This window comes from Limanda limanda, chromosome 15, assembly GCF_963576545.1.
Source record: "Limanda limanda chromosome 15, fLimLim1.1, whole genome shotgun sequence".
Lineage (NCBI taxonomy): Eukaryota > Metazoa > Chordata > Actinopteri > Pleuronectiformes > Pleuronectidae > Limanda > Limanda limanda.
In genome coordinates, this window is record NC_083650.1 from 17,706,581 (window position 1) to 17,728,616 (window position 22,036).

Consider the following 22,036-nt stretch of genomic DNA (forward strand, 5'->3'; position numbering starts at 1 on the left):
TGATTCCTAGAAAGAATGTTTCCATGACTGTTGATGGCGCTTGATACAATGGTGGCTTGACCAAAAATTGAACAGGTACAGCAGAGTGAAGAGTTTCCCCATAAATAAATCATCCTAATTCATCTGTGCATGCTCAGCACACTGTGACAAACACCACGTCACTGAGGGAATTATAATTCACGTCGGTATATTTAACCTGGACCTTTTTCAGATTTATTATCTTTCCAATAGGAAGACTGTAGACCAGAATGTTTGAATCAATATCAATTTATCGCAGTGTGAAAGGCAACTGCCATCATCTGAACCTACCAGAAAGAGAGAACCTACATGTCTGAGACTCATGGAAAATAAATTCTAAAAGACTATAACAAGATGATTCATCACAGAGTGACAAAAGGGAAGCGTGTGCCAACCCTCAATAATTCACTGAAGACGATTTGTCTTGTTTGCCCAAATTAGACTGCTCACAAGCAGAAAAATCTCTCTCAACCTCACACAGGAAGCAGCAACTTAAGAGAGAAATATAAAACCGTCTTCTTGAGCATCGAGGGAGTGTTAAAAGGAAAGCAGGGCTCATCAATGTTATAAACTCTCTGTGTGTGTGTGTGTGTGTGTGTGTGTGTGTGTGTGTGTGTGTGTGTGTGTGTGTGTGTGTGTGTGTTTGTGTGCACGTACTTAGGATTGGCTGCAGCCTTGCCAGTGTGAGCTTTGAGCTCCCACAGCATGACTCTGCCGTCGCTGACCATGAGCCCAGCGTTGTTTTCGTTGACAGGGCAGATAACCATGCGATACGGCCGGACTGTCTTGGTGACTCGGATTGCATCGCACTGAGAGCGAAGGTCGTACATGAGCTCCTGGACGCTCTGTTCTGGGTCTGGGGGAAAGAAAGAGAGATGGAGAGAGATCCAGAGGAACATTGAGGAGATAAAAGTGGAAGAAAAGTTGGACAAGGGACAAGGTGACAGCGAGGGAGAGTGGAAGAGAGGAATGGTGGGAGATAAAAAAGAAATCAGAGCAAATAGGTGAGGAGATGAATGGAGGGGGTCAACAAAAGAAAAAAAAAGAGAAAATTGTCAGCGGGACAATGAGTAGAGTAAAGGTAAAAGGAAGAGAAAGACGGATGGAAGGATTGAGAAAACCAGTGAAGACGATTATTGTGTGTTAGAGAATAAGAGTCAAGAGATAGACAAAAAGGGTTTAATGAAAGAAGAGAGGAAGAAAGGACGTAAAATAATAAAGGAGTGCGTGAGAGTCTCAAAAAAGGACATGGCAGGAAAAAATAAAGATGAGTAGATAGCAGGGAGTGAGGGAGTGAGGGAGTGAGGGAGTGAGAGAGATTCGGCGACACAATGGTCCCATCAGCCTATAGCACTAAGCCAAAGATAAATGAGACAGAAAAAGCCCACATGTCCACTGGAGCATGGAGAAAGGCTACAGGCTCTGGCTGCAAAACAGTTTGGCTGAATAGATGCTGACAGGAGTGACAGTGGTTTGTGAGTGAGTACAGTGCCAATAGCTTGTGTGTGTGTGTGTGTGTGTGTGTGTGTGTGTGTGTGTGTGTGTGTGTGTGTGTGTGTGTGTGTGTGTGTGTGTGTCTCTGGGAAGACTTTTCATACCTGCTGCTTCCTCTGTAGTGGTGGTGGTGGTGGTGGTGGTGGAGCGACACACTCGAAGGGTGATACAGCCGTTCTCATGGAGACAATAGAGGGCGTCCCGCTGAGCACAAGGAATAACCTAACCACAGGGAGAGTCAGGGGAACAGCTAATGATGTGTGTTTTCATAATCAGGTTTACAAACTGTCTTTTTGAAAGGTCTCATGTTACACCGAGCACAAAGCAGCAGCAAACGCAACCCAGTGTCTACTTTGTAAAGTGTCTTTGCTAGTTTCAGGCTGAAGAAGCTGTTATTTTCCCACCCGCTCCATGATTCATTTAAATGGAAAATGCACTTATGACCATATGAGTCTGAGGGCTGTTAGAATTAATCTCAGGAGTCTAATATAATAATATTCAAATGCTGTGATTCCCATTCAAATGTGTATTTTTGAGTTGGCTCTGCAGCTCGGACTCGTCCTCCCCGAGAAAGACCTGCATATAAAAACGTAATGTACAGGTCGCACTGGGGCTGTGCAGCAAATGACAGCGCAGACTGATCTGCTGCGCTTCTCACACGTTGGTCATTAAACAAAATGGTTTTATGTATACTCATTCCAAGAACAGGAGACGGACAGGAAAACACACAACAGAGAAGAAAGCTGCCCTTCAACTGTGTTTTATGTTTTCATGTCTCTGTGACATATCCTACAAATATAGACATTGCCACACTGGTGAAAGGTGTATTGTTGCTGGTATAGCAAACAAAAAGTAATACAGAATCTGAATATAATTTGAATAATAAATATAAGGAATGAAATTCAAACGGAATAATAGAGGTTTGACAGTCCTAGTGAGTACCCATGGTGTATTGCATATTATGGCCGTACACACCCACGATTAACAGATTTTAAACCATGCACCTAGCCTAACCTTTTTCTTACGACCAGAAACTGATTGATACACGCTCTTGCTCAATCTGCTTTAGACCATGTGTTTAGATTGTTAAAATGGAGACTGATGTGTTGAACACGTTCCCCTTAGCAATATCTTCAGGTATGGTTTTGTTTGATTTAGTCCAAAGTACACAAACGTAAACATTTTCAAATCAAGCTTTTACCTGTATGTCAGAGATGAGTGACTGGATTAATTAAATTTTATTTTATGCCTGTCTTATATAGATAAGATAAGCACTGCTGCTAATTATAATTGATATCATCATCAAAAAATCTTTGATTATATAATTATCCTTAAGTCGATAAAAAATGTCAGAAAATTGTGAAAAAGGACTGTGTCCTAATTCCCAAGGTTCTCAACTCAAATTTACGAATTAAAGAAGCTGAAACATGGGATTCTGCTTGAAAAGTGACTTTTCAATCAATTGTTTAAAATAGATGCACATTAATCTTCAGAGTAATCGATTGCTTCGGCTCCAGAAAGAATAGAAAAACAATATCAGTCATGTTGACAAATGAGCACATGTGGTTATTCAACTGAATTTACCTGGTATAATGTCAAATTTAACAAGTAGAGGACAAACATTCTGAGATGAAAGTTAAGATGTACTAATCGACTTCATTAGACAGGCAGACAGGCGATGGTGGGGACAGTGAGTTTGCATTGCTGTGATCCTGTTCCCATTTTCAATCTTATACAACAAACTTCAAGCTGATCAATACGTTTTAAAAATCAAATATTACTCTCCATAGATAATTTTTCAGTTTCTCATCTTTCCTCCGTTTGTCATTTTTTCTCACTATGTCACCACAGGGCCACATGTCACCCAGATGTTCGATGCTAACATTATTTGTATTTAACTTGTATTGTTTTTAAGTGCAGGTGAACAAATTACTAAATACAATCTTAAACAATGCAATTCAAATAAATAAAACACTTAGGTGCATTAACACAGAGTTGCAACTTAATTTTAGTCATGGATTACAAGTAGTATAGCTACAAACTGGCTGTCAGTGTGTAGTAAAAATGTGTGTGTATGTGTGTGTGTGTCTATATTCCTCTGTCTTCCTTTGGAACTTCTACACTGCAGTCTGGATTTAAGTATTAAAAATCTGTGTCATCAGTCATGCAAATTGGCTGTGTGACAAGCACTTCATAACACTTAGAGAGGGAGTTGGTCGGACAGAGCCCGGGAGGCTGAGTAATACGCCTTTACTCCGGCTCTGTGGCTCTAGGACTTACTCTGTGACTACAAAGACTTGTTCTCTTCCTTTGTACTATTTAACCGTGGCTATCTTTGTTAAAATCACATCACTGACAACCCTAGGAAAGTTTGATTTATGGAGTCAGCATATGAAACAGGTGTCACACAAAAAGAGAAAATGTCGATGGATCACTTTGAGAAACTAGGGAACAGTAAACTGGCCAACACAAGTGCATGCAGGCATGAATCTCAAGGTTATACATTTAGAAAGGAATATTGGCTTATATAGAGTTCACCAACCACTCAGTGTAATGACAAGCCCTACAGTAGTCTTGCACAGACCCAGAGGGATAGCACAATCAACAGAGTGACATTAAGAGGCCGTTTCTGTTCGGTTACAGGCTCTGGACCTGAGACAAATCCTCAGGAGGGAAATGGCACCTAAAAGGTCACCAGTGCAGCTGGATGTGAATATCAGAGGGTGCAGAAGTCAGATAATACATAGGCTGGTGAGGATTTTTTAGGCTGTAGCTAAGGACTGTGCAGTGACAGTTGTCAGAGCTTGATGATGATGACTGAGAGAGAGGATGAAAAGCAGGGAACTTTGTAATCTAGGGCAGGGGGAATTGACTTCCTGGTAGAATTATCCATTACAAAAAAAGATTCTCGCTGAATCCCCTCATTTATCTCACTTTAGACCAACTGAGATGTCAGTGTATTTCTTATAGGTTTGCAATTTCCACCAACTCTTTTACTGATTTCCCCACACACATAAACTGAACCTCACCTGAATGAAGGGCACCCCAGAGCGCTCGATGGACACCACGCCCACCGTCTGGCTGAGCTCCAGGTCCAGGATGAGAATCTCTCTGGGATAGAGCAGCAGCATGTGGTTCCTCTTGGATGGCAGGTAGGAGAGCTGAAGGCAGTCGTTCAACGTCACCGCCTCTGCACTACAGCGACACACAGGAGAGTAAAGACAGGGATGCACACAAAGTAAGAAAGGGAAAGCCAAATATTTAACAATAATATATCTTTTCATAAATAAAAGAGTAAACAAATTAGATGACTATATCTACAATTCCGTCAGAATTTCTTAGGATTTGGCATTTTCTACTTTTGTCCCCTGTCTTGGTTTTGCATAAATATTTAAAACTCAATTTACTGAGAGTATATGTTTAAAAACGGCTAAACATAAATTTCAAAGACTAGTAAGGACATGTATCATTCGGACACATAATCTAAAATATAATGAATAAAACTCTGTTGGAACAACACATGAAATGTGCAAATATGTATATCAGCATGAAGATGGATAAGAAAATGAACTTCAGGAAAAACTTTTTTTTTATTTCTAAGATCGACTCCTGATGTCTTTCAATACAGAAAGCTGAATGAATGAGTTAGTACTGTTGGTAGTTGGGAGTTGAGGGTAATAAGAAAGTATTGGCAGTATAAGATAAAAATCATTTTGAGTATTAAAACAATTTGAAACTTAGTCTGTTTGGTGTAATTCCTAGATAGTACTACTATCTGAAGCAGCAGCCCTTTTTGATCTCTCAGTGTAACAACAAAGGCGTCAGAGATACTTTGCAGTCCAGTCAAGAAGGAACAGCGGCCCGATATTCTCAGAATGTATGAGGGTCCATGGCCATGACTCATTGCTACAGATTCATTCCTCTAGGTCACAGTAACATCAAATAAAGGAGAAAACAAACGTTATCAAACAATGGAGATCATTATCGTGTCAGGGAAAGAGTAACAGATAAAATGGACTGAATACAGGAACCTTTAGCAGTTGCCGAGCTAAATCACACAGTTACCAGCCAACTGAAGTCAGACAAGGCAGAGATGGAGGCTCAGACGACTGAGCCACCAAAGGCAAAACATCAAGAAAGCAACAGATCTTCACAGAGAAAGAAGAAAATACGGAGAAAAACGAAACAACTTGTATTACCCCAAACACTTTCAAAAGTATTCAGCTGTCCAATTTCCCAAACAGCACACACTTCCCATCTCTCTCCCTCTCTTCACTGTGAATAAACCATGAAGGCTACGGCCTTCAATGGATCATACATAGTTAATCATGGCTACATGTAATGCATACAAACACACGCAAACACACACCAGATGTTTCTGACAGCACAGGACAACCTCAAAGGACAGGGGTTTAAAAAGAACCATCCAGCTTCTGTTGTTTGATCATGTTAAATAAATAAGGAGAAATGACATCAACATCTGATACAATGTTTATACATTATGTAGACACTTCCGCTTCTGAAGTCTGGACAATGCACAATAAACTGACTTGATTGTGGCACGCAAATCATAACTTTGACTCGGATGTGCTCATGGCCTTCAGATGTACTAGGGGTATAACGTTTCTTAAACTGACATCACGATACAAACATCCACAATCTGATAGAATGATTAAGTTTGACGTAAAAAAGCAATACCAGTAGGTGCTGCCTATAACTTTCCCAATCACAAATGTAAATCAAGGAAGCATTATTCAGTTTAAAGTTAGGGCAAGCTGTATAATTTTTCAGTGTCTTACAACTGCAAGTGTCACGTTTTGATCTGATTGTGTCGGCGGGATCATGTCTGCCAGAAAAACAATCTTACATCACTTCCAACAAAAGTAGCTACTCAAGCATCGTTTGCTAACCCCAGAATTCCTGTAGTAATGAAAACCTCATGTGCTGTTACCACAGTAACCACAGTTGTTGGTGATCTATATGGGATAACAACTTTAACGTCGGAGTCAATAGTTACTTTATTCATTGTTTTTCTAATGTTTCACTGACTCACTTACATTATATAATATTTCCAACCGATAACATTTTCATACATTTAACTGCTCTGCGTGTGCTTGCGTGCATGTGTGAGGGTTTGTGTTTTGGGTAGAGAGAAGAATGTTGATGTAATACTTTGGATACAGTAAGTGTGGAGTTGTATTTGTGTTTACAAACAGGCTTGGTGGATTGTGTGAGTGTAAAAAAAAACCTTCTCTGTCCTCTTGATAAAGGGACCAGATCCGTGCTAGCCAACAGCCAGATTAATGGCTGCCTGATTAGACTCTAATGTGCATGATCAAGTACTGTATTCAACTAGTTTCTGATAACAGCCTTGGAGAGCAGATACATCAACTCGAGGCAGACAGAGCACAAGCAGAGATACTGTAACGCTGAACATGATAAACACCCAAACCAGACACAGAGACAAAGCAGCCCAGAGGAATACAGCATTTTCAGCGAGAACAATTATCCCCGTGTGAAAGGTGAAGGAAGGGGGTGTCACGTACTAATACTAGAAGACACAAAGACTGAAATGGACATGACAAGAGAGACATGAGAGAATATAAAGTTAAGATTAATGGAGTGTTTGTTATTAGAGCTGGCTTGGTGGGTGGACTGAGAGGCCGGAGAACTGCTGCTATAAATAAGCCTGTTTGACAGTCACAACCACTCAGGCAGAAAGCTGCCAGCACATCAAACAAGGCTTCGGTCCCTGATCCATCAGCCTCGTACAGAATAAAAAGTTTTTCTAGTTTAATGTTATAAAATCTTTGATTAGCTACATCTTTGTGTGTTTCTTTGTTATAAAACAATGTAGTAGCAGGTGGCAGGTCATTAATCTTTCCCTTCAGTCCCCGACACTTAGCTTCATTTATCACTAGTTTAAACATTACCAATATGACAGTTTTAAACTGCCTGAATTTAAACGATCCTTGATGTAAAAAGTTGTGCATAGCAATCGACATTGAGTTGAACAAACAAACAAGCTCTTCTATGCATCTCAATCAGAATATGAAAAAAAGGACCCAGAATCCATCATATGCTCACACAATGGAGCCTGTTATTTCTTCCAGAGAGAAATCTCCCGGGTGTGATAAACACTTAAGTGACATGTCATTCCAGAAACAGACTCGCTGTCATGATTCAGTGTCAGCAAGTCACCTCACATGATGAAGACAAGCGGGGGAGCATCACAAGTTGAGAGCTCATTCAAAAAATGCCACATTGTTAAGTTAAGCTGCTCCCTGATGTTGCATCTTTCAGTTTGTATAATACCCTCGCATCTATTTGAGAGAAACTTTGATTAATAAAATAAGACACATGCTAGTGCTTACAAATTTTTCCAGACTCGAAGGATATGCTTAAGGGTGCAGATTCACAACAGGTGAAGGGCACTACATTTCATAGCTGAAGTTGCCCTGAGCCTTGTCTGATGAATAAAACTCCAGAGTCGACCCTGAGCGATGCCCTTCAATCCTGGTTGCTCAAGTAGAACTGTGAGGGACTTGACTTAAAATGCAGACCAGGCTGTGTGAGACTTTCTGAAACTGATATGATATAAGACAGATTCTTAAAATGGTTTGAAAAATAAATTATGTACGAGGCTCATATCCAACATATTGACACCTAGATTGATGGTTTAAGAAATGATTACAGATAGTAACTGAATTCTGCTTGAATATTGCTTTTTGAATTCAAGTCATTAATTTAAGCCCTGTTCACACTATTATGGATATTTAGCTAAATGGAAATACTCCTCCACTTGAAAAATATGCAAAATTTCACCAGTTGCTAAAATTGGAAGGGTTAGAGGCATTATGTTTGTGGTCAATTTGACCCCAGGAAACCCAAACACAATTTCAAACAAGATAAACAGATCTTATTTTTAAACAGAGCTTCATCATCATCAAAGCAACTGGAAGGAACACATAACAGTCCATTATATCTATAAAAAGGTACATTTGAGCATTGGTAAGGTAATGGCTGAACCCATTTATCCCACACATTCCTTATTGCTTGGAGTTTGCTCTCATCACTCCTGCAGTGTTTCACTATCATCAAAGCATACGACATGACAGAAAACCTTCGGATGTCATTTGATACGTGGTGGCTGGAAATGTTGCCCTTCCAGTATTATTCCATAAAGTATATTCCAACCGCTTGTTGGTGATAAGTCTTTTGATTTGTACACTACTGCCAAAATGAGCAACCAAGTTTTTCCAACTGTACCCATACACGTGCCTTCCCCTTGTTATCTCAATTAGATCCCTCTCAAATGTTATAAAGAGCACAAATGATGATTATGTCCTGGACATGGCTGACAGCGTATCTACTGGGGCCTGGAACCGTTTCAATTACACTAGCAGCAGAAATTCTACCCTGTAGTTCAAGTGGGGAACGGGACCTGGATAACTTTACATTTTTGGAAGAAAACGTGTCTGCTGGTGGTTGAGGGAAACAGGAGGATCAGCACGGATGTTATTCTCATCAGAGGAGGATGACCTGTAATCAGGGTCCTCCTCAACATTCTCAGACAATTTCTCCTCTATTTCCTTTTCACTGTCAAATAGCTGTGACAAAAGCTCCCTGGCAGAAAAGCTTTTCTTGGATTTGATTTTAAATTGAGCTCATGCATGAACAGAAAGCACAGAGCACCAAGAGAATCGGTTTAGAAAGCTGCTGTGCATGGCGTGCTTGTTTGAGTGTTTGTAGTGATTTTTGTATTCTCGCCTACACAGAGAGATTCTGTAAAACGAAGATCGTGTGGATGGATATTTTTCTTTTTAAATCAAAGGGGAAAATATCCTCAGTAGTGTAAACAAGACCTTGCTCTTAGAGGAAACTTTTTAGATCTCCGCACAGCATACTAATTATAAAAGATATGATGCTGTGAATATTAAAAAACTTCTGGTGCAACAGGCTTATACAACTGCCACAAGTGTGTGACTGTAAACCAAGACAGGAGAAATGTAAAAACGTTATAAACATTCAATAATGGAAGTTAAGTCTAATTTAGTCGCCCTTACGTGGGTTTTTCATTGGTGATGAGCACTTTGACCTTGTTGAGAGCCTTCTTGGCACCAGTAGGGGCCGGGAGCGCAGGGGCGGGAGCAGGCTTGGTGTGGGCGGGGCTTGCATGCGGACTGGCGATGTACACCTTTTTGCCAGCACTGCCTGGGGGCTTGGAGTGGGAAAAGTCTGTGATAAAGACGATTCCCTCGCTGGTCAGCACTGCAAATGGAAGAGCAGAAAAACATGATTAAGATTACAACTGGACACCTTGTCTGTTTGTATGTTTCACTTAAGAAAAAATCTGTTTTGATTTATTCTAAGTATGGAAAATTAGATAAAATAAATTGTTCAACTTGCATCTCTTTAGATGTAGAAGTGTGAGTCTGATAAGAGGTACTCATGCAGAGTGTTGGATTTCTACTAACACCAAGCTTGATGATTTGTAAATCACAGAGACAAGTAAGAGAATGAAACTGACTAAATTAATGCAGAGTCATATTTTGTGGATCACCTACACGCCATGTTGGATGGGTCGAAGGGATCAAAAGAAAAGGAGAGGATGTTTTCAGCATAGCTCTTCTTCCACAGCTTTGTGCCTGTGTCTCCATTCCACAGGACGATGTAGTTGGGAGGGTGGACGGCTAACAGCAGATCACGAGATGCATCCTGATTCCACAACCACTCCAGGTCTGACAGAGAAAGAGAGGAAGACAGAGATGAGCAACCTTGTTATGAAGGAGATGGAGACATATTGTGCAGTGCAGCAGGAGGAGAGACGGGGAGTGACAGTAAGAGCATCTTAATGAAAACAAATAGCCAACAACAAAGCAGCAGCTCAAAGATTCCCCTTGGCAGAGCTGGCAAAGTAAATTCTCAATCCTGTGCCGAGCTGAGGGACAAACAACAATCAATTCAAGCCTGCGTGATGGGGAATTACCTTGGATAGGTTTGGAGTGCTCCTGGATCTCACAATGGGCCGTGCCGCTGACCACGTCCCACACTATGATCTTCCCTGAGGCATCTCCAGAGGCCAGACGCAGACAGTAGGGTGAGCTCACGTTGTGGTAATAGTTTTCTCTGGACCATTTCACCTAAAAAACACAGAACACATGCCTTGCTAAGTTATGGGAATCAAATATACATTTGTGTGTGTTGATTTGGTGTTGATTTAAGGAGAGGGTCACAGCATATTTATGAAATGGAAGATGATGACTTTGACTTATAGAACAACAGCCTTCTAGTTAACTGGAGATCTTTCAGTTAAGTTTTTTTTGTATAAGTGCATTTACATATTTTCAATAATAACTGAAAAATGTGGGCTCAGGATAGGAAGATACAGGAAATTAGAGATTAGAGACAAAAGATACGGATCCAAATGCACACAAAACTGAAGTGAAACCAATGCAAGTTCTACAATAAATCAACTCCGGAGCCAGCTTTAGTAGTATAATTGATTATGTCCATGTTTTTCTTCATAAATACACATGCCCTTTACTGTAGCTACTATTTCTTTTTTTCCAAGCAAGTGTTCTTGTGTCTGGCCTGGTGGTGAGGAATGGCCCACTGCTGCTGCTGCTGTGGTGCTTTACAAGATTAAAGTGTGCTTCCGAGTGAGGAATGGGAGTATCGGATTGAGCCCAGGCACTGATAATCACTGTAGAATTTATTGCCCATTATCTACCCTAACACACAAGCATGTGTGTACACACACGTACACAAACAATGAGGTTCTCCATCAACGCAGCAACCTTTATCAGTGTTCCTGGTGTGGGCTTCTCAGTGAGGTAGAGCTGAATTTGTCTGCCAGAGATTCAGACAACTTATCTCAAGGTCACACCATGGTGACATTAACACTGGGTTGTATATTAATAATTAATCAGCAAGTTTGTATTCGCCTGGAAAGCCAAACACAACAAAATGTTGACAAAGACAAACGGCATAAGACCACCGATGCGTTTACAAACCACACTCCACATCCACATATACTGACTTGAAGTAAATAGGAAACTAGTAGTGAAAGAAATTCTTTGTTCTTTTCAAAATGTTAAGGTCAACAGTTAACATTCATTTTTAAACTACACTTTTCAAACTACCTTACGTTGTTATATCCTTTCAGTGCCCTTGAGTTTTTTTTGTCCAACCACTTAACTTCCTGAAATTGTCATTTGTAGCCAATAAAGCACAGCTACGAGTTTTGTATATTAATTGATTTGTTAATTGAAAAAAAAGGCCTTGATAATTTTTTTTATAAATAAAGGTTTAAATATCCTTTAATAAACAAAATTCCAAACGTTAGCTGAAATCTGATTCTCAAATTGGACAGGTTGCTGCTTTTATTTTCTTATGTCTTTGAGTGTAAATTCAATTACTTCAGGGTTTTGATAGTAGGAATCACTTTTAGGTTTTAGGAGCTTAAGATTGGCCTTTTCTTCATATGTTTAATACTTTTAGACAAAATCATTGATAAATTAAATGAGATAACTGACAGAGTGATAAAATAAAAACAATAGCAGTTGCAGTCCAGCTTAGAACTAAACAGTCACACAAATGAGAACTCACCTTGACCACGTTGGCTTTGTGCCTTTCTAGAACCTGAATGGTCTGGGATGTCTTTGGGTCGATGATGAGGATACTGGAGTGACATCCCTGAGCTATCAGCCCCTGCCAGCCCCTACAGTGCAGGAGAGTCACAGAGAAGGAGACAGGAGGAGTGAATCAGACCAAACCAGAAGGGCACTCAGAGAGTGCATACTTCCTCCAAGGCCTTCATCACCATAGTGCATATTGCATCAGATACATATAATATGTACAGAGATATTATCTGTAAACCAGTAACATCAAACACAGGCAAAATATCCTTTCTATGATATACTTGAAGGGAATAGTTGGTACCAAACAGTACCTACAAAAATCAGGATATTATTCAGTTGTGTACAACATTTTACCTGTTTATAGATAATCTCACTATACGGATGACAGATATATATATATATTCAGATTTTTTGCAGAAAGACATCTGCACTATTTCTTTAGTAATTTACAAAGAAGTGGAAAAACACAGTACTTTGCAATGTTAACTAAAAGTAAAAAGAAAATCCTGAATCAGCACGACTGATCTGGGTTTGCACCAAAACTGAATGGCCATACCGAATCCCTCCATCATGTTTTAGTGATAATCCATCCCGTAATATTTGAGTAATCTTGCTATAAAAACAAACAAGCGACCATTATACAGAGTGATGAGGAGGAAGCTTAAAGTTCATCATACCACATGCAAGACCATACATAGCAAATTTAAAAAGGCTACATATGGTTTATTAGACAATATCAAACAATGCTCCCATTTGACCTGATGAATATGGTACTATAACCTAGCAGCTGTCTCTGTATAACAAGTTTCCTTCTCATGCATCCACATGAAATCCTGCAACTTAGCTATTTCATAAATATAAACATGTTCGAACAGACTTTCAAATAATGAGTCCTGGTGCAGCAGGCTGACACAAATGCTAATCTAGTGTATGACAGTAAACTACCAAGAGGGAATACCAGCAGAAATATGTTTGAGAGATGGCAGACGAAGACAACACCATCCGTACCATAGCTTTTCAATACTTCCTTACACATTGTCCAAAATAATTCATGCAACGTGAGAGGTCTCTGTTACCACTTCTGCAATGTGAGCAAAATACCTCTGCTTCATGCATGAAGAATTGAGCTGTTCCCTCGACTAAAATAGTAATATTCTCCTGGATAATATCTTAGTTTAACCTAAACATAAATGAATTCACGCAGCAGTCAAAGTATACAGGGGAATGACCATAACAAGATGAGGCCTGAGGAATTCATCAGGCCCAGCGGAATGTCACATCACATCACATGACACTGGATTTCCTGCATGTTTCTGTTTTCTTTGAATAGAAAATCTCCATTTGCGGGCTCGGCCAACACTGTCATCTGTATGAGCTGCGACACAAGGAACCAATAGAGCGAAACGCACATAAACTGTAAGAGTTCCTTAAAACAACATCTGTCATTCTGCACATCTTTACTGAATTATTTAGCTACGCGATGCTAATGGCTGAGCTGCAGTACTCACCAATCCACCGCGGTTTTATTCTGCAAATTGAGAGTGCCAGTCAACGTCCGAGCCGCGAGTTTGATGTTGACGGTGTAAGGAATCATTGTTGTCTGTGAATATTTTTGCTACATTAACATTTGTTGAGCAAAAGCTGCTCAAATGAATTAGCTTCAGTGGTTCGGCTCTTGTTGTGAATTCTGACAGGAAGTGAAACGGTGTCTCTAAACGGAACGTCGTGAGGGAACAAATCCCAGCGTAACATGGTTCCAGAGCTGACTCTCACATTTCTCTGCATGTTTGTTCTTTAAAATAATAATTTCTCTTAAAAATACAAATATTTTATTTTACAAGACGATAAAATACGTTGAAGAACCAATAATTAAAATACAAATTCAAGCTGAAAATATATAGTCATTTCACAGTGTAATTATTTTTTTCAAAAATCATAAAATTGACTAAACAATTTGGTATGTATTACCTTTTTTTCATTATATGGTGGCATGATATCTTCAATTAGCTTGTTTAAAAAAAAGCCAAATAAAAAATGCTACTGTATCATAACTAGATCAATTGTAAGAATTGAGTTTGAAGTCGTTTTAAGTGTTTAAGATGACAGTGAGGGTCATTACAGAAGCTGTATCAAAAAAAGAATTAAAAACATACGCTAAGAACAAGTTTTACTTTGCCGTATACAATTGTATCACAGCGTATTGAATCTTTAATAAAATCCCATCAACTTAGTTTTCATCCCAATTTGCTGTGTAATTGCTGTCAGTCACAGACAAGTCCATGCACCCTGGGATGCAGAAGAGCAGATAATACAAACAGCAATATCCCACAGTTTTATCGTCATCTGACTGGCTTGAAACATCTCACAAAGTAGAGCAGGGGGTTGGCTTTTGGCCACCGCAGCTGTGCAACATAAAAATACAATCATATATCTGTTGGCAACACAGAATCTCAAACAATTTCAGCTTTTTATTTGACAGTAGTCCTGACACAAGCTGCAGAACACACAGAAATTACACTGGGGTAAAGAATTGTGTCCCAATCAGACACTTAACCTTACAAACTTTCTTAACTTCTCTGCCCGTCTGCAATGCCATGTGACACATGTTCATCCTGTCCAAAGTTCTGTATACTTTTTGTCTTAATACGACACCCTCAGTTCAAGATTAACAGGAGAGGTTAATGCAATTAAACTGAAAAGTAGACGAAATAGCAATATGAAACACTTTTTAAAAGCCTTTTGTACCTGTAGAACGACGAACTGTGACATTCTGGCAGAAATTAGCCTTCGAATGTGAGATTCTCTTTACTGAGGAAGGTGAACTGAGATAAAGCATACAGAGCAGCACAAAGAAACTTCAGACATGCCATCAGGAAAGTAAAAAGGTGTAGAACATATAAGATAAAGTGGAACATAGAAAGTCTGTTTATTTGTAAGGGGCAAGGAGCCTCTGGAGAGACAATTTGATCCTGCCCCCAATAATAATTCATTAATACAAAAAATCAGTTCAGAAATATAAAATTACGAAGGATATGAAAGCAACACGTAGGTAGCTGTTACGTGTTTTCATTGGCAAGCATCACGGCGAAGGTCTCAAGAATATAAAAGTAGATGTGGAATGTCACACTTTCCAAGAGAGGTAAAAATATAAAAAATGTATTTTGAGGCAAAAGAAGAGTGAGTGTGCCTTGTTTGCAGGGACATGTTCACAGTGATGAGAAAATGGCAATAGAAAAAGTCATTACATCTAAAAACATGCAGCTGAACTGGATGGATGCAAGGACCAATGTGCTTGGACAAAGTTGATGCCTTGGCAGAGTTTGGCTGAACAACAAGCAGCTTTCACATAGATCACATTCAGATTTTTTTGTCTTTTTGCAGTGAACAAGCTAATTGCTAGGAAGCTGAAAGTTCATGTGGAAGGAGAATTTGTGAAAGAAGTATGTTGCTGATGGGAAGCTGCCCACAATGGACAAATAATTTGAAAAAAAAAACAGTTGGAAACAACAAGAAATTCAACAAGAAAACCTTTTGTCTGTAATGAAAACAAAAGACATAACAGATACCACTCTACTAGCTATTTATTTGCATGGGATCATTGCTGAGTTTGAAAGAAAGGTGCAGTTACTTTCCTTGCAAGGCGTGCATGGTTTTACTAAAAGTGAAGATTTGTTTGAGAATGTTGAAACCAGCTGTGAGTGTAATCGCCATAATCACTACCATCTGACGTCAGACGCATTGTCAAAGAGAAGCAGTTCCAGCCAGGGCATCAGAGATGTTACTATGATATGTGTGTTCGGTGATTTAGTATGGTCAGTGAAGGATGTTGTAAAACTGTAACTGGCCCTTGACAGGAAAAATTTTCCTCACCTCTTTTTTAAAGTATAGAGACATAAAGCATAGTGACATCTTCCATTAACGGGTAGATGACTGTCTGATTGATTCTCGTAAAACCAGAAATCCCTCTCTTTTTGCCCCCCACTGTGTGACATATTGAGTTTCTACCACTGGTAATTTCCTTTCATTTCAATAGTTCACTGAAAATTATAGAATTACCATAACATAACTATAAACATCTTCACCAACAACCTCTATTTTCATGACTAAGACAAGACAATAACAAGACAGAATTGATAAAACAACAACTGTCACTACTATCAAGTGTATTATTTATAATTTGATTTAAATAGAATAAAACTTCTTATAAACACATACAGTGCAATGCAGTTATTCAACACCTGCACTAATTCCTACCAAATTACGGACTAAAAACCAAATCCTTTCTGGTGCAGTTTATGGGCTCTGATATAAGTTCTTTTTCTAATGTGAAGGGTTTTGTTTTTTCTCGTTACGTCCTGATGGACACACACTACCAAAGTATGAGTGCATTAAATTTGCAAATGTTGTTGCATCCTTCCAGACTGTTAAAATCAGTTGGATAAAATATTACTTGAACGCAGTTTGCTTAAAGGAGACATATTATGCCCATTTTACCACAGTTGATATGGTTCATTGGGGTCTTAACGAAATGTCTGTAAAATACCACAAGGATCATTTAAAACAGAACCCGTTTTACCCTGTCTAAAACAGCCTTCCTCAGATTGACCTGTGTTTTTGTCGGTAAAAATGATTTCTCTTTTTAGACCCACTAGAGAAACTGACAAACGATGTAAAAATATTTTGATATCATCACTTATGGTTCATTGCTTGCAAATGCATTAATTCTAATGGTGTTTTTCCAAATCAACATTTTCATTTTATTTTCTAAAGGGAGATGGAGATGCAAAAAACATTTGCCCGCTACATTTTCATTGCATCACCATTTTTTACAAGCCGCATTAAGTGGCAGACGCATTTAAGCATACAAAATTATTCTTATTCTCCATACTAGGGTGTGTGTGCAGTTGTCAAGTCCAACATATATATCCATATATACGGAAAAGTAATTCAGATTTTCTCATATGTGGCCGGGAGACTATTGAGCATGTTTCACAGCGTTCTGTGTCACTTGGTTATTGTTAACAGTTCCCTGGAGCTCTATACTGATTTGCATGTTAATTGTCAGTTGGTTGGCTCAAGATTGCTTCTCACTTTACATATCCCATGTTTGACTGTCTGTCAAATTCATCCTGTGGTCACAGTTTCCTGCACGAACAATGTACCCATCCAGAATCTTCCCATCCATCATAATAACCGCAGGCCTGCTGTCTTTAGGAGCACTGCTGAGCTGATAGAGGATTACTAAACTATTTCTCACCAGCCAAGTAGGCTCACATTTGTGTTATTTCTGTCAGACATGTAGCTGGTTCCTTTATCAAGAATTCCAAGGTTGACAATATAATTTTTGACTTCTTATAAGTAATATATATACCCGATAAATGTGATATTTTCAGTAAGTGAGCATACATTCAGATGCAGCTAATTTAATCTCTCACCACAGCATGTCAGTCTCTGTCTGCAGTGACCCGAAGAATCAGGTCATCTTTCCTGGACAGTCTCTCATCTCATACTGTAGCTAGATTAACATTTTAACGGCAGGTATTGCGAATAAATTGAAAAGAATGAGTTTGAGGCAGTATGGGAAAAATCTGCTCATGATGAGATATTTCATCGCCTTTAGGTTCGAGAATGTCAAACTTGGGAAACTTGTGGGAACGCTGTCAAATAGATCTTATTTAAGCATTTCACATTTAAGCTGGTTTCCCCCAGTGGAGCTGATACATTTATCGGTGTAAGTGTGAGTTTAATAGGAAGTGAGGGACTGAGAAGGAACTTTAGCACAGAAATGTAATTCACATTGATCTTATCATCTGAATGCAAGAGCCTACTACTAACCACAGTTCCCAAAATGTCGAATTCTCTCTCTAAGACTGATGGGTCTGCGTTTTCCTGGTAAGTAAATGATCTGAAAACATGTACAAATCAACTTTGACACCCATGGTTTAGATGTGTCCAGGGACAAATGTCTTTTCTCAAACTATCATTTACTGTCAAACTTGATGTGCCTCTATTACAGAGAATTACAGATGACAGCTCTGAGATTTCTTGAGGAACATTCAGCTGCAGTTGTCATTCTTTGTACCACTTCGAGTTAGAACACCGCCTAACAAAACCTCCCCCAAAAAACAGAATTTTTAAATTTTTAAGAGATTTAGATATATACCAGTATATTGACATTGAAGGGTCGGATGAGAGTTGTGTTTCTGGCAAAAAAAAGGAAAATAAATGACAGTTACTTAATTGGAAATTTCCATTATTACACATTTAAGTGATTTCTGATCTGTTTTACGGGCAGGATACATTTTCTATGCGTTTCCAAAATGGTGACAAACCAATCAGGTGGTCAAGTTGACTTGGTTTGGAGAAAGATTTTGGTTTGGGTTGCCTGTGTGGAGGAAATTCAAAAAAGGTGGTTGAGACTAAGTTGTCTTTTGTGAGTTTTATTCAATAATTTGCAAAGCAGTCAGTCATTCAGGAGGTGTCTGAGCAGAAAGACAAAGGATGTGCAGTCAGATACTTTTGTATAAAAAGCAAACTCTGCCCTGTGATTTTTGCCTGGGGGGCATGGTAACAGAATCAGGAGTGGTAAGAAACTGATAAGACAGAGACAACTCAAACTGGAGGGTGGATTTAAGTTTTTCTCCCAGTTCTGCTGTCCAAGGTCATTCAGAGCAGAGTAGCTTCTTTGTCTGGAACAAAGCAGAAACTAGAAGTGAAAATGATGTGCAGCATTTCTTATTTGAGCAAACACATTATAGAACAAACTTACATGACAATATGGACATTTTCCTTACAGTTGGTTAAAGGTACAGTTCAACATTTTGGTAAATAACTTTTTTTCCTGCAAATTTGATAATTGAGAAGATTAAAATATACATAATTTTAAGGTTAGTAAAGCTTTATTCAATTTTTTTATTTAATTAATCTTTATTAAAACTAACAATTTGCATTTGGGAATTTGTTGAAATGACTGAGACGTTCATTTCTCTTCAGGGAACTGTTTCTTCTGGCCAAACAAAAGACCAACACACTATTATCTCTGGTTTGGTCTCGATCAACTCCTGATAAAAATCAACTTGCCAGATGAACAATTTTCTCCATCAGTGTCACAACTCACCCGTGTAAAGGCAGCGTTAAATCAGTCTGCCCTAACAGTACAGGCATTATATGACAGAGTGAAATGTAATAAATCAGTCTATTATTTCTCTTTATTGTTTTTCTTCTTGCAGCCTTTTAAATTTATGTGACTGTTTTGGCTCAAGTTTCTTAGTTGCAATGTGTAATGAAGTTTCCGTAATGAAAATGGAGAACAGGGATTATCATACTTTGGGTCACCAAAAAAAACAAAACAGAGAGCACTTGACTGCTGCTTGTCAGTCGTGTGAAATATCTCCATTAGTTCCACTTCCCCTCTGTATATCCAGCCCCAGTATCCACTCTTATTTCATGTGTTTATGAGCATGTCGGCATGTTGTATTGATCTACAGCATGTAAGGTATATTTATTCAGAGAAGCTCTACTGATCCCCACACCCTGACTCTGTGTTATGCTTTACATGAAATAATATAGCTAACATTTCCACAAGATTTTAAAAAGTACATGTTTCAATTGATTGGTTAATCTAATTCATCAATAGATTACGCCTTTTATGTTATTGGCTGCAAAGGTTTGTGGATTACCACCATATAAGGTCTATTTAAGCTTTAGGTTGTTTCGAGAGTCCTATAGGATGCAGAGATTCTTTGGAAAATACACATTTGCATTGACTTGGTTTCATTGCCACCAGACTTTGGTCCTCATGAGGTCCACTGGTCCTGGGAAGGTCAGTGTTTATGCAAGTTAAGGGCCTAAAGAGGTAACAAAAACAAAAACATACGGTGGGTTAAATTTATTTATTTCGTTAATGTTTTTCTTTAATGTTCTCATGACCAGATTAGACCTTCTGTTGCTCATGAAGCATGTCAGATCCACATGAATGAGCCAGTCCCTTGAATCACTCCTCCAGAATGTGTTAACAGCTCTCCTCCATATTTCAAACTGCCTCGCTTGATGGTTACAACGTCGGATGTCAGAATGAGTTATGATGTCACACTTTGAAATGAGAGATCCCCACAAGAGATTCCTGATTTACTTTTATCATTCAGGCAATCGAACATCTGCCACATGAATATTAATGAAAGCCAGAATGAGTCGTGTAATAAAGGCATTGTCATCTGTGTAATTGGCAGCACTGTCCCTATTACTTCTGCTGGTACGGAATTGATTCTAAACTGTTGGTTTGTGACGGCAAAATGAGACATCATTTTGTGCTTTCAGGCTGCATAACGTCTTCACACAAGGAAAATCATACATAATGGATCTGTTTCATTCATCATGAATACAGCAGAATGCGGAGTGACATGGAGGTCATATAACATGAAAGGTTTTGTGACCGTTTTCCTATAGAAGCAGAAGGAAATTGTAACCTCAGGGATAATATATATGATTAAAAATCCATTTCTCCCTCACAAAAGAGGCACTGGCCCCAGTTTAGCTTTGGCTCACAATTTTCTGTAATTTTATAATGAGCTTCATCACTGAGTATTATCATTTCAAGCCTTAAAAGCCTGAGAGAGGTCGGTGCCCTCATAATGTGCAATAATAGATTTTTTTCAACCATTACAATGGTCAAAAAATTACCCATGCAGAAAAGTAATTTTCATCAACTTCAGCAAATGAATGCCACTTATTTGTACAGCACCTTTATAGAGCAGCTAAAGTAGGAGGTATAAATTAGTGTTTTTGTAGGATAATGTCAGTGAATTAGCATAGTTTTGTTTTTTGTATTTGGAAGACACATTTGATTTAGTTAATTTAGTTCTCAAGTTCATTTCATGAAAAAAAAGTTGACAAAATAATCTCACCTATTTTTGAACTTTTTTTTTATCACGTCACCTGAACTCTAAATGGAATCTAAAGTTGCTGGAAATAAATAACTTGACTCCATCTCCTCACGAAGAACCACTGATGGGATCAAACGCTCAGGTACCAAATGGCCCTTGAGGTGAGATTGTTTAGTCACCATCCATGACCGATTAAAGTGAAAACCTTTATCAACAAGGGGGAGTCAAAAATAAATGAAGATGGGCCAGGGCTCACTGCCTGGATTCATATGAAACAACCTTGACAGTCATCAAATCTAAAGAGTTCAACAGCGCTCAGGAGCGGCGTCAAACTGGGTTTGTAAGAATATTGTTTACTCTTCTAGAGAAACTCCTTCCATGTCCATCACTGTGTAGCTTCTTAAGGTTTATGCTCCTCCAAGGACAATTATTCAATCTATAACAATAGCAGTGATGCCAATGCATCTAAATGGACAAAGTGTCTCTCTCATGTGCAACAGATTCCAAATGACAGACAAGTTCTTGCATGAAAGAAAATACTGTATTCTATGCCCCTTGTTGATACGTGCACAACTGCAGGTGAAACCATGACGTCTGACTGTCTGCATGGTTGGTAGCACCTTTATGGACAATAGTGCAAGCATGTGAAATAGCACAGTGCTGCAAAGAGCTCTGCACACAGCTATACAATCCAGCATCTGAGCAAAACATCAAGTTTGAGATCTCTTATGTAAGACATGAAACAAATTATTTTGGGGTTCATTATAAAACTGGTGGAACAAATTAGCATATAACGGGACGACACAGTCTAGATAGTTATTGGGAAACATTGCTTTGAGATGGCGAGATATGGCATTAGCCTTGGTGGAGGTATGTGCTCTCACTGCTTCCGCCTAGTTATATCTGTATTTGTCTGTCCGTTGCTCAGTAGGATTTCTCGTAAGCTGTTGGGCAAATATCCATGAAGTTTGATGGAAGCAAGTGCTATAAGGTCAGAAA

The 22,036-nt window shown here is 38.9% G+C and overlaps 1 protein-coding gene across 1 annotated transcript in view; it reads right to left on the minus strand.

Annotated features, from left to right (window-relative positions):
- The window catches only part of wdr11 (WD repeat domain 11), a 53,386-nt gene extending 39,551 nt beyond the window's left edge, over nucleotides 1-13,835 (minus strand). The window contains exons 1-8 of the mRNA XM_061087707.1: nucleotides 13,664-13,835; nucleotides 12,124-12,235; nucleotides 10,502-10,655; nucleotides 10,080-10,253; nucleotides 9,579-9,783; nucleotides 4,542-4,707; nucleotides 1,617-1,734; nucleotides 676-874 (exon numbers count right to left, since the gene is read on the minus strand). Coding sequence (XP_060943690.1) covers nucleotides 676-874; nucleotides 1,617-1,734; nucleotides 4,542-4,707; nucleotides 9,579-9,783; nucleotides 10,080-10,253; nucleotides 10,502-10,655; nucleotides 12,124-12,235; nucleotides 13,664-13,749 — 1,214 coding nt within the window. The 5' untranslated portion in view covers nucleotides 13,750-13,835. The remainder of the gene's footprint in view (nucleotides 1-675; nucleotides 875-1,616; nucleotides 1,735-4,541; nucleotides 4,708-9,578; nucleotides 9,784-10,079; nucleotides 10,254-10,501; nucleotides 10,656-12,123; nucleotides 12,236-13,663) is intronic.
- Between the last annotated feature and the right edge of the window lie 8,201 nt (nucleotides 13,836-22,036).